At 40.3% G+C, this 12348-nt stretch overlaps 1 protein-coding gene across 9 annotated transcripts in view; it reads left to right on the top strand.

Moving 5' to 3' along the window:
• Positions 1-12348, top strand: part of LOC136427462 (serine/threonine-protein phosphatase 6 regulatory ankyrin repeat subunit B-like) — an 88742-nt gene that overhangs the window by 44753 nt on the left and 31641 nt on the right. For all 9 annotated transcript variants that reach the window (XM_066416328.1, XM_066416330.1, XM_066416329.1 and 6 more), the window contains 10 exons: positions 851-949; positions 1708-1806; positions 3675-3776; positions 4614-4715; positions 5957-6055; positions 6298-6426; positions 6758-6886; positions 7377-7493; positions 9973-10071; positions 10635-10835. In XM_066416328.1, coding sequence (XP_066272425.1) covers positions 851-949; positions 1708-1806; positions 3675-3776; positions 4614-4715; positions 5957-6055; positions 6298-6426; positions 6758-6886; positions 7377-7493; positions 9973-10071; positions 10635-10835 — 1176 coding nt within the window. The remainder of the gene's footprint in view (positions 1-850; positions 950-1707; positions 1807-3674; positions 3777-4613; positions 4716-5956; positions 6056-6297; positions 6427-6757; positions 6887-7376; positions 7494-9972; positions 10072-10634; positions 10836-12348) is intronic.

Below are 12348 nucleotides of genomic sequence, written 5' to 3'. Positions count from 1 at the left end.
TTGAAGTGTCCAACAAAAATTTAGACCAATTTATGTGGGGAGGGCCGGTAGCTGACAAGGCCATGCTTCAAGGCCAGTGCCTCATCTACATGTGTACAACGACCTCTAAATGCGTCTTCATTGGGGTTTGCAGAAAGGGCTGGGCTGTCTACCAGGCCTGGCTATATCCTACCAGGCTACCCTTTCTAGGTGCCAAGGCTATGCATGGGGGTTAAGGCTCTAATGGAATTTCTAGAGGAAAACTGGGTCAAGAGCAATACCAGTGAGTGCATATGAAGGTTCAAGGAAACAGATACAGTAATTATATTGATATACATGTAGGGTGGGGGATCAATGAAAGAAAAGAACACAAACAATACTACATTGCACTACACACATGCACGCACACACACACATGTACACGCACACAGAAATATACAAACCCATACTTAGTACATGCATGCACACTCATAATTCATAAGTGTGAGACATCTTAATTGTTTTGAATTTGATGTTGTGGCAAACAAATTAAGGTCCTATTGTTTCCTGGCCCTTCTCACCAGTTTGCTGAATCATTTCCCCTTGTACCCTCTTCTTCAATCTTATCAATTCCAGTTACATTATAATACATGTACTTGGAGTTTAGTTTCTATATTTTGTGAACATGTCTAATCGTATATGCTATTTAACAATATTATTATGGTCATTGATGTCTTATACATTCTAAGTTCCCTCACATAATCTTCATCCGTGAAAGGGTTGGCAAAATTAGTGTCTGTCTCTTTGCAGACAGATCAAACTTCCAACTTCAGATATGCACCGTACAATGAACCTTAACATTGCTTGTCTATTATGCTTTGTTTCTCCTCAGGATGGCAGTACTCTGATGCACATTGCCTCCCAATGTGGTCACCCTGAGACAGCGCTCACCTTCCTGAAGAAAGGAGTTCCACTCCACATGCCAAACAAGGTGTGTGGGAAGGATGGGTGGCGGCTAATACCTGGGGCCTGGGCTAATGAATGAATGAATGAAGACCTTTATTGCACATTTCTGCCACACATGGCTAAGTGCAGGTCACAACAAAACAAAAGACCAAGATTACTAGGCCTTATCACAATAGTGTACTGTTACAGATGTTTATCGAAGGATTTTTTTAAGACTCTGACAAGATCTAGGTGTGGGTTTTGTGATTTTCAATAAGCATTTCTTACAATCATGTAACATTACACGTGGTGTCATATATCCTGGAATATTCCATATTCTACACTGAGTAATTTGTCTGAGTTGAAGGCCATGTTCTCAGGGATTTGCTCATCTACCCTGCAAAAAGCGTGAAATTCAAACCAATTTTTCAGTCGTCAGTTGTTGAAGGTTACGAACATGAATGTTGTGACCTTGCTGTTTCTAGCATGCCAACTTAGTCCATCGTTATTGGTTCTTAATATCATATACGGGCACTCATGCATAACGCTGTAATGTATGTTTTCAAAACTACATGTAGTTTGGGATTAGGGATGTGTCGGGATTTAATTTCTTTGAGGTTCCTTAGATTTTGTTGTCTTCATTCAATCTGTATCGGATTACCCTTTTTGACCTTGGGAAAGGGACTTTCATTTTGTCAAGTAACCTGGAGTAAAAATTTTGAATCTCTCCTGATTTGTTTTTTTAAATTTCATTTACCAAAATAAAGATTGATTAATTAATGCTGTTAAAACTGTTTTGCTTAGGCTGGTGCAGTGTGCCTACATGCTGCAGCCAAGAGAGGACACACTGCAGTAGTGAAGGCCCTGCTGCAGAAGGGTGCAGTGGTGGATGCAAGGACGAAGGTAATATTGTAAACCTGAAAATCTGAATCTGTAGTATTTGTAACCATAAGGCCACGCCAATTTTGATTTGTTGCTTCTCGGATTTTTTCGGAAAAAGATTGGAGCGACAGGGCAAAGAAAAAACAAAAATATTTTTTGCAAATAGTCTGGGGTGAAGATAAGGGTTTACATAACATAAAGAACAAGAGTTCGGAGACCTCATATATCCATGAAATATATATTATGCAAATTAGGCCCTCATTTTCATAATTTATTTCAACCATGTTCACTGTCACATAACTTCCAAATGCCAAAAGTATTAAATTCCAGTTATCTACCAATATGAAATTACAGTATTTTCTCATTGATTATGCAAATGAGATCTTCATTTGCATAACTTTTATTTATCAAGGTCCCTTTATTTCTCTTTCTTTCTCATACTAATGTTACATTATGTTGCATTTCTGAATTGTTGTACCATTGAATGAAGTGGGTTTATAACATTTCCCCATTAATTAAGCAAATTAGATTCTGATTTGCATCATTACCATTTCATTATATCAAGTAACACTTAACCTATCCACATAATAAAAACAAGTACCCCGGTATACAAGTTTTGGTTGTATATCCCTTTGTGGTTTGACCACCAGCTGTCGGGTCCCTTGGGAATTCTTGTCCCAGTTTCGAACCCAACATGTGCCAGCTGTCATAGCATGCCTACAATAGACATATAGATTTTCCTCATTACTTATGCAAATTAAGTCCCAATTGGCATGATTTGCAATTCATTGTGTACATCTCTGTCTAAGCTACCTGCATAGTAAATAACATGAAAATCTGTTTCTCCCTTCTTCAGTAATTCTTCTTGGAAGATTTTGACAAATATGCCATTGCAGTTCCAGTGACACATACCAGGGGGCCCAAAATTGACCTTGACCTTCCTCCTCCCAACACCTACCCACATACCAAATATCATTACTATCCATCTTGACGTTCTTCAGTTATGCTGACTTTAAGCATCCGGACACACAAAAATACACGCATGCAAACACACAAGCAAGCACACGCAAAACAACATCTCCATGAAAAAGTCTTTTTTTCATGGAGATGATAAGCGGATTATTTACATTTCAGCTTTGTATAGCTCATTTTATGCAATGCACCCCTTTCTTTGATCTAGTACTATAATTTCAGTAAGTTAGTAACAAAATTACCTTTTGCCATGTAATATATAGATTGATAATTGAGAAATGGTTTTAATAAATAAAAAATTATAACTTATCATCAATAATGATAATGATTATATTACCACACATTTTAGGTATGTGCAGACCTTTGTAATCTATTTTGGTGGCTATTGAGTTTTACAACAGTTACTGAACAAATAGTAAAATTGGGACTTGAAATTTGTGAATGGGAATATAGTAACCCTATTTTTTTTTTAAATAAGAAAAACAGGAGAGGCTATTCTGAGAAGCAACAAATTAAATTGGCGTGGCCTAACTACCAAAAATGTTGATTTCAATTAATCAGGAATGATGAAGTTTTAGCGATATAATTATAGGTATTTTTCCTTCAACCTAATATGTAATAACAGACAAAAGGGGCTTTATAGAATATGTTCAGAGAAAAGAATGAGAACGAGAAATTAAAAGAGATCAATGTATTATTTCATGTGCTAAGTTTGAGCAAGGAGGTAGTATATTCTTAGAACCTTTTGAATTCAGTCATTCAATTGTCAGATTTGCTGTTGCAGTTACTATTACAGCTATTGGTATATTTTATTATTAAAGTAAGACTTTGTATATTTTCTTTCAATCATAACTTGTCTGTTATCTTGCATGCCTTTGAGTATAACTTGATTAACATGGAACATGTCATTTTATCAGGACAACTACACAGCCCTGCACATAGCTGTGCAGTTCTGTAAGCCCATGGTTGTACAGACACTGCTGGGGTTTGGAGCTCAAGTGGGCATCCGTGGTGGAAAGGTAGGGTGCAAAAATCAATGAAATATTGATAGAGGCATTAGAGATTGAACACGTTTTGTTAGCATTGCTTCACCAACTTTGTATACTATGATGCGCATTGGCTTTTTAGCGAATGCCCACTCTGGCGAAGTCCGCGCTGCATGAATCTAACTTTTTTACTCGGAATATGTTCAGGTTGTGCTCCCATTAGTTAATCCTGAGTCTCAAGTCAATCCATCGACCCGAGCTTTAGATAAAGCGAACTTGAAGATTCTTACCTGTCTTTTTAGCGAATGCCTGGCAAAAATGGCTTTTTAGGGAATGCCAAATATATCAGCCAAAATATCGGCCATTGTAACACGGGCACTAAATCTAACACCATAAACATAGTCAAAATGTTGAGCATGTTTATGGTTGGATTCCCGCGCCGTGTATTTCGTAAGATAAAGTGACTTTACAGCTGTGTACAGCACAGAAACTGAGTACACATTCAGGGGACAACATTTTGAACATGTTAATGGTGTTAGATTTAGCGCCCGTGTTACGATGGCCGATATTTTGGCTGATATATTGGGCATTCGCTAAAAAGCCATTTTGCTGGGCATTCGCTAAAAAGCCAGGTAAGAATCTTCAAGTTCGCTTTATTTAACTTTGGATCGATGGATTGACTTGAAACTCAGGATTGATTAATGGGAGTACAACCTGAACATCTTCCGAGCAAAAAACATTAGATTCATGCTGCACGGACTTCGCCAGAGTGGGCGTTTGTGGGCATTCGCTAAAAAGCCGGTCCCTACTATGATGTATCTTATTATGTATGTATTGCTGTTAAACCTGACCTCTGACCTGCTGTTCCAGAATCTGGAGACTCCCCTCCACATTGCAGCACGGGTGAAGGAAGGAGACAAGGTGGCAGAGATGCTGCTAAAGTCTGGGGCAGAGGTCAATGCTCCTCAAGAGGTGAGAATGTAGTACATATACTGTACGCCAAAAATAGTTACTCAAGCAACTGGATACAATTTTGAAACAGTCAGACGTTTCAGACAGCATCCGCTATCTTATGTCAGTGACTAAAGAAAGATCTGGCAGAACCAAAACTCTGAATAGATATGGTAAAGATTTCTGTCATCATTTCCTTGGGGTGCCTGCCCTCGGGCCCACGTCGGATTGTTACACCTCCAGCAAAAAATATGTTAAGAGGTCAAGAAAATTTAATGCTTTTAAAAAAAGCTGGCCACGCAACCATTAGATAATGGTGAAGATGAAATGGTGGTTGTACGTGTAATGACTTGTATAGACTTTTTTACGCCCTGCCCTCCCCATCGATCGTCACATAATACGTATATCTTGCATGAACACCTTGACAATTTTTGCCGCCCTATCCTTTGCTGCATAATAACTAATGGCCACACTATTGTCCTATGTATTCTATCAGTCAAAGTAAAAATCAAACTCTCGGATGCCGTTTAGATTGCTAATATGAATCGGATTATCCGCAGTCTGTGCATACACATTTACCAACTATAGTCAGCCATGAGCAATGGCGAAATGCGATCGTCTGGACTTGCATGAAGCGCCCTCTGGCGAGGTGCAGTCTGTCTGCAGCTGGGATGAAAAGGAAGGGTGGACATCTGAGACCCGGCACAATGCCAGCAACTGCCATGCGGTTGCGTGGCAAAAATCTAGCTTAACCCTTGTGTATTTTTTTGACTATGAGTACAAAATTTGCCCCTCAAAATGCAGGAAATAGCATTTGAGCAAGTCAGGATGTCTCAATTTTCCAGGGCCCACCTATAGAAATACATGTATATGTTGGGAGGGTGTCACGCCCCCATGAAACCCTTGCATATTTTCTTTCACTAATAGAGATGTCGTCAAATATAGCTTAGTCCACCATCAAAATTTGGCCCTCAAAACTAAGGAAAAAGTGTTTCAGAGGGTCAAGATTTCAAAATATTCCCTGGGGAGCACCTCCGGGAGCACCCCCGGACTCCTCAACACCTCGCGCTTTTGGCACTCGACGTGTTCAATATTTGATCATCAATATCTTGCTTTATGTACATGTAGTTTTTACAGAACTATAGAGGCAAAAATTTTGCATAATTCGTAATCTAACCCCCCATGCAGGTCCTCCTGTATGTCTTATTAAGTATTTCTGGAATAAACACAACTGAAGTTTGCTCAATATGCATCTGTTCCAGGACGGAGAGACAGCTCTGCACATAGCTGCTCGCCACGGCAACATCAAGATGATGCAGGCCCTGATGGAGGATGGAGGTGACCTGATGATGCAGTCGAAGGTTAGCTAAGGTCAAAGGGAAAGAAAATTGGAAATGTTAAGTGGGAAGGGCATGAAGATGAACCTGACACATACCAGCTTAGAAACAAAGAACAGAACATATCTTTTGTCAGTGTTGTGTCCAGACAAGCAGCATTTACAACATATACTATAGAGTATCAATGGAATTTGTAGTGTTTAATGTACTGTAGTTTGTTGCAGAAATTTGAAGTCCATAATATCCATCATTCTGATTTTCTACAGATGGGAGAAAATCCATTGCACATTGCTGTACGGTATTGCCACTGGGAGTTGGTCAGTGCCATCATCAACTATCTGGTCACTGAGAAGACTAGGGTGGATGCTGTCATCTGTATCAACACACAGACAAATGTACTTACATTTATTGTGAAATGAAGACAATCCTTGTTTTAAAAACAATTATGCTCTGTTGAATATGACAAGTTTCAAGGTAAAAGACCACTTTTGAGATGGGTAATAAAATCTTGTAATGTTAAATGGTATAACCACCTGCTAAATGTCATATTCTGGTATCATGGTTCCTAAAGACATTAAAAGTGTGAAAATGTAAAAAAAAAATTCACCTAAGAGACTGGTCTCTGTCTTAATGCAACAGAGCTGTATGAATTATTTCAATTGATATACATGTACTAGAATTAATTATGTACACATAGGTGATCTGACTGTGTATTACATATTACAGGAAGGGGAAACTCCTGTGCACTATGCAGCAGAGACCACTAAGGATATGTGTCACTTTGAGGGGGAGGATATCCGTATCATGCAGATGTTACTGGAGTTTGACGGTGATGTCAATATGGCAACCAAACTGGTATGAGAATACACTGAACAGATCTGATATTGATTAACCTTTGCCAAGATTAGGTCTAATCTTGGATGCTGTTTGAATCATAGATCATAGCATAGCACAAGTTTATAGCAATCAACTTATGATAACTGTACACAAAGTGTTTTTCAGCCTCAAATACAACTATGTATTTGTTACTTGGAAACTAGCGGAGAAACATGTAAAAACTGGTAAATACGTGAGACCTGCTGCATATCTTTTATTCATAATTGCATAGAGAATGTATCCAGAGTGTCACATAAAGTCCTTGCCCCGTGTACACTGCATATTAGACTCGGATGAGTTCGGGTGAGGTGTTTAGATATACCCGTCACATGCTCTAGCCAAGTATATAGTATTGTGCAAGTGAACAAGATTGTATAGGTCATTAATAATATACATCTTTATTGATACTTTGGGTCCCCTTTAGTAACTAAATTTGCATACCAAATTGTCTACTTTCTGCATCCCACAGACCCAGGAGACCCCCATGCACTACTGTGCTCGAGCAGGGAATGAAGATGTCCTACAGGAAATGGTCAAGAACATAGGGGCCCACAAGGTGCAACATGCTGTTAACAAACAGGCCAAGGTTTGTGGGACCATTGTGTTATACTCCAATACTAGATGACAATGTAAATGATGTTTTAAAGTCTGTGAAAACTTCAGATGTCTGACTTGCTTCTCATAATTGCTGGAATTCACTGCCATGGAATGTCTGAATTACCAAGGATGGTAAGGAATAAAAAGAGGGAGCATGCACTTACTGCCTTTTGTGCTATGTTAGCCATGGGTGTCAAAAGTGTAATTGACATGAACTTGTCAATTGTCCGGATATGAATACTAGTAGGTCCCACGTGGCATGCCAGCACATCCTTCCATTGTTGCAAGAGTGGAGCGACAGTATAATGGATAGAGATACAACATACAATCATGTACATGTAGTTACCTCTCTAGATCTATCTCTATATAAAACCTCCTTGCTCTATCTATCTAACGTTAGTTCACGTAAAACCGGGATTTTTTTGATACGAGTTAATTGAAACCAATCTGGCAGAACAATAAACCATCCTTTTTTTTCTGTTATTCTGTCAATATCATGGATTACCTTAAAGTTTGTACTAATGCGGTCCCCAGAAAGTGCGAAATGGAACAAAATGGACGAAATGGAATGGTGCAAAGGTGGTCACCGATTGGTCATCGCCTTCACCGATGTAGCCATGGAAGTACTGTAAACCTCAGCCATCCCTTCTCCCCAATGTCAATCAGGTCATGCGCCAAATTGCCTGCTGGAAATACACCATTGTGTCTGACCTGACCTCGGCCTATCACCAGATTCCCTTACACCCATCCTCACCTAAGTATTGCGGCATTGTCACTCCATTATTTTCAAAGGAATCAGAATTTACTGTCGCAATGCAATGGGCATGCCTGGTAGTGAAGCATTGTTGGAGGAACTCATGTCACGCACTTTGGGGGATTTATTGATGCGTGGAATGGTTGCCAAAATAGCAGATGACCTTTACTGTTGTGGAAACACCTATGAAGAGCTTCTCACCAACTGGAGTGCTGTTCTGACAGCATTACACAACTGTGACCTGCAACTGTCTCCATCCAAGACCATCATCTGCCCAGCCCAAACAGCAATACTTGGGTGGCACTGGAACCAGTGCAAAATATCAGCCGCACACCACACCTTGTGTAGTTTGTCTACAGCCCCTCCACCTTCATCCGTGACTGCCATGAGATCGTTCATTGGATCCTAAAAAGCCCTGTCCCGCATCATCAAACTCAAAAAGTACCAACGTCAGTGGTTGCCCTGTGAACTGGAAGCCCTTGCAATTACTCAGAGTCCGCCCTGAAACATTTCAAGCCTTACTTCATTCAGACCACAATGCCTGCATTCATCCTCACCGACTCCAAACCATGTGTCAGGGCAGTTGAGAAGCTACACCGTGGCGAGTTCTCGTACAGCCCAAGAGTACCTACCTTCTTGGCAGTAGTCAGCCAGTTTCCCATCGCTGTCAAACACATCAGTGGAAAATGCAATCTCTCTACTGATTTCTCTCTACTCTCTCTCCGATTCTGCGCAGTCATGATCACAGAGTCAATTCCACATTAGTGTGTGGGTGTTTTGTTGCCTTTTGTTCTAACATTTTTGAAACATTTTGTAAAAATCGAACTGAGATAAGTAACTGTTTAGAGGGTCTGCGGAAAGACCTGTCCGGTCCGGACAGCGGAGAAAGCTTATCATAAATGAATTCAAGCATGTTTAAACTTTCATTTTTAATTATTTGAATGATTTTTAACTATTGTGACTCAACTTTTCTTTTATTCAATATTGTTCAAACTTATTACAAATAGAATTTTAAAACCTCTTGGAATGGACTCTAATGGAGTACCTCCTCCACCAGCAGAAAGGCACACAACTAAGTCTAAGCCTAAAATGTAGCCTAGAATTGCAGGAAAAATCACCCGTTTGTTGGTCATTGAAATCTAGAAAAATGGAAATTTCATATTGTCAACAATCTAGAATAAATATTGGCATAACCAGAATAAATTCACCGACTTTTTTCTTGTATAGCAGAGTTTCACATGTCTAAATAGAATAGGCCGCGATTTTCATCTGCTGCTGATGCTGGCTACTGCCCAGCTCTAACACCCAACTCAAGTAAGGAAATTCTTGGAAACTGCAGGCACTCGGGAGAGCTCTGGTATTGTTACCGATGGTGACATCCAATTTTAGACTCATTTGCAAGGATTTTGGCACAAAAATGTGCGGCAAACATCCACATCAAAGCAATGCCGCCAAGGCCACCAAATAATACGACCCAGCAGGATCCAACGAGAAAACAAAAGGCTGCGGCGGGCATTTTTAAAACCTCCTTGGTCATTCATGTACTACATTGAATTTCATGTACTACAAATATCACAATGCATTTAATTTTGAAATTATTGACACAGTTGTCTACTGTGCACTTTGTCTGATACATGTAGCTGGTTTCCTATTGATGGTTAAGGCCACAGAGTACAATGATCATTTAAAACATTAATTTTGTTCTTTTTTCCAGAATGGCTGGTCCCCACTGCTTGTGGCCAGTGAGCAAGGCCATTTGTCTATTGTGAAGATCCTTCTACAGAACCATGCCAGGGTGGATGTCTTTGATGAGGTGTGTGTTGAACCAGTTCTGACGTAATGAATATTTTAAAAGATCTTTATCATTCGTGACTGGGATTATGTTACACAGTTATGATACATATGCATGTAGCTGAGGTGTTTCTGAGGTATTTCTGTAATGTTCCGGGCATGTGTTGAGGACACCATAACTACACTGTAGAAAAGCTGGCGTACCATTCACTCTTCAGAGTGCATACCCTGGGAGAACAAGAAGGTTAACCTCCTTCACCCAGAAGTAGGTCTCACAAGGTATGCGTCCCAGATTTCAGACAGTGAGTGTAACAGTTACTGAATGAATTAAACCGAACACAATTGGCTCAGAGCTGAAATAGCCTGGAACTGCAGACGCCTTACTGGTTTTTAAGTGCTTTTAACAAATATCATCTGATAATAATGGAAAAATCAAGAGTGCTACGTTGGTACTTTTGTTACCTGAAATAAGATCAACCCAGACACCTTAGTCATAGCAATAATTTTTCACAGACACCCATGACTTCAGTTAACACTTCTAATTTCTAGTTTTATTGATTTCTGCAATCATGTTTCTGTTCCCAGCATGGCAAAGCGGCGCTTCATCTTGCTGCAGAGAATGGGCATAAGGAGGTTTCAGATGTGCTGCTGTGGCACAAGGCCTTTGTCAATGCCAAGTCCAAGATGGGCATTACTCCACTACACCTGGCAGCCATGAATGGTTATGTGGAACTGGTCAAACTCCTGATCGAAACACATGGGGCAACCTTGGATGCTCTGACACTGGTAAGGGGGAGTTTTAAGTCCTACAGCACTGACATGAGCTTTTTACGGAAGTGAGTCAGACATTATACTTTTGTGAAGTATTTGTGTGTGTGTGTGTGTGTGTGTGTGTGTGTGTGTGTGTGTGTGTTAAACGTGTACAGTGTATGTATTTGTGTGCATGTGAATATATGTTGTTGACTACCATATGACTACCGTGTTGCCTGATCTGGCCGATCGTGACCATAATGTTTCCATGACCATGTCTTATGCTGCAAAACGGCGCATCACAATATTTTTAATATGTTGACAGCCGGAATGAGGCATAAGGATGGTTTACTTCAGACGTGAGTAAACACACAGTTGGTCAAATGAGGCTAAATGTATCCTCGTACTTTTGACGAGTCAGAAAACCTCCTGGACTTCAATCGAATTCTCAGATTGTATTCAAATATGGTATTCTTTGCATCAAAGTTGACCTTCAAGATACTTGCTAATGCCTCATTTTGGTGTAGATTTCGTACTGCATGGCGACTTCGATGCTACCGATATCGCAACGTCCAATCTATACTTCCGGGTTAAGGTTATAGTACCGTGGTAGCATCCTCATTGGACAGCTTTAAACAATGCATGCAGTTAGATATGCAAAGGTTAGATGTGACAGGTCGTTCAGCATAATATAACCAGCTGCTGCTGCGCTGCGTGCCTGCAAAGCTGGTGTGTTACGCCGAATGGTGGTTATACCGGCTATATAGATACAGATACAGATACGCCACCAACGGTTGAGCGGGCGCTGTGCAACTTTCAACAATCCTTATTGGTGGTGTTTGTTTGGGTCGTGATACATCTTTATATTAACCAATTTCAGAATTCCTAGTGCTGGGATCTGGAAACGGATAAACGCCATGAGTCTCTCTAGGCGACAACAGTTTCTCTCAGCGTGCGAAACAAACAAGGAAACAGCTGAAACTTTGAGTAGGAGGACGGTAAAACACAGGAACTTATGAGTTGTTTGGCAAATAATAGTAAGGATGTGAAGTTGAAAAGCTTTGTGGACAGATGTATTTTTCTGGGCAAGTAGCCAACACGTCGCCACTGTTTAGTTGGTTTCACCCGATGACCTCATACATGTAGGTCACAACTCTTTCTTTGTCGTCAGAAAGTGATTACAGATTAGATTAACCCTGTCCTGTGCACAGTTCTGCACCGAACTGCCGTCTCTTAGTTCTGTTTTGTGTTCTACTCGGTTAGAATTGATTTCCTGTGCCCAAATACCACCATGTTCCGTGGTTTTGCACGCTGAGAGAAACTGTTGCCGTCAAGAGAGAATTATGATGTATATCCGCTTTTGGATCCCAGCACTAGGAATTCTGCATAGTGTGAAATTGGTGACTGTGTGGAGGACATGTTTGTGTTTATTTGAAACACGGTCACAGGCGTGCTTCCAGTATTAAATATATAAAGGGCTATCCTAGTCGGCGGTTCTGCCGGCGATTCGTGACTAGACTGAGCATAGCAGCCGATTCAGATACCGATG

The sequence above is a fragment of the Branchiostoma lanceolatum genome, chromosome 2 (assembly GCF_035083965.1).
Source record: "Branchiostoma lanceolatum isolate klBraLanc5 chromosome 2, klBraLanc5.hap2, whole genome shotgun sequence".
Lineage (NCBI taxonomy): Eukaryota > Metazoa > Chordata > Leptocardii > Amphioxiformes > Branchiostomatidae > Branchiostoma > Branchiostoma lanceolatum.
This window is presented reverse-complemented; position numbering and strand designations above follow the sequence as displayed.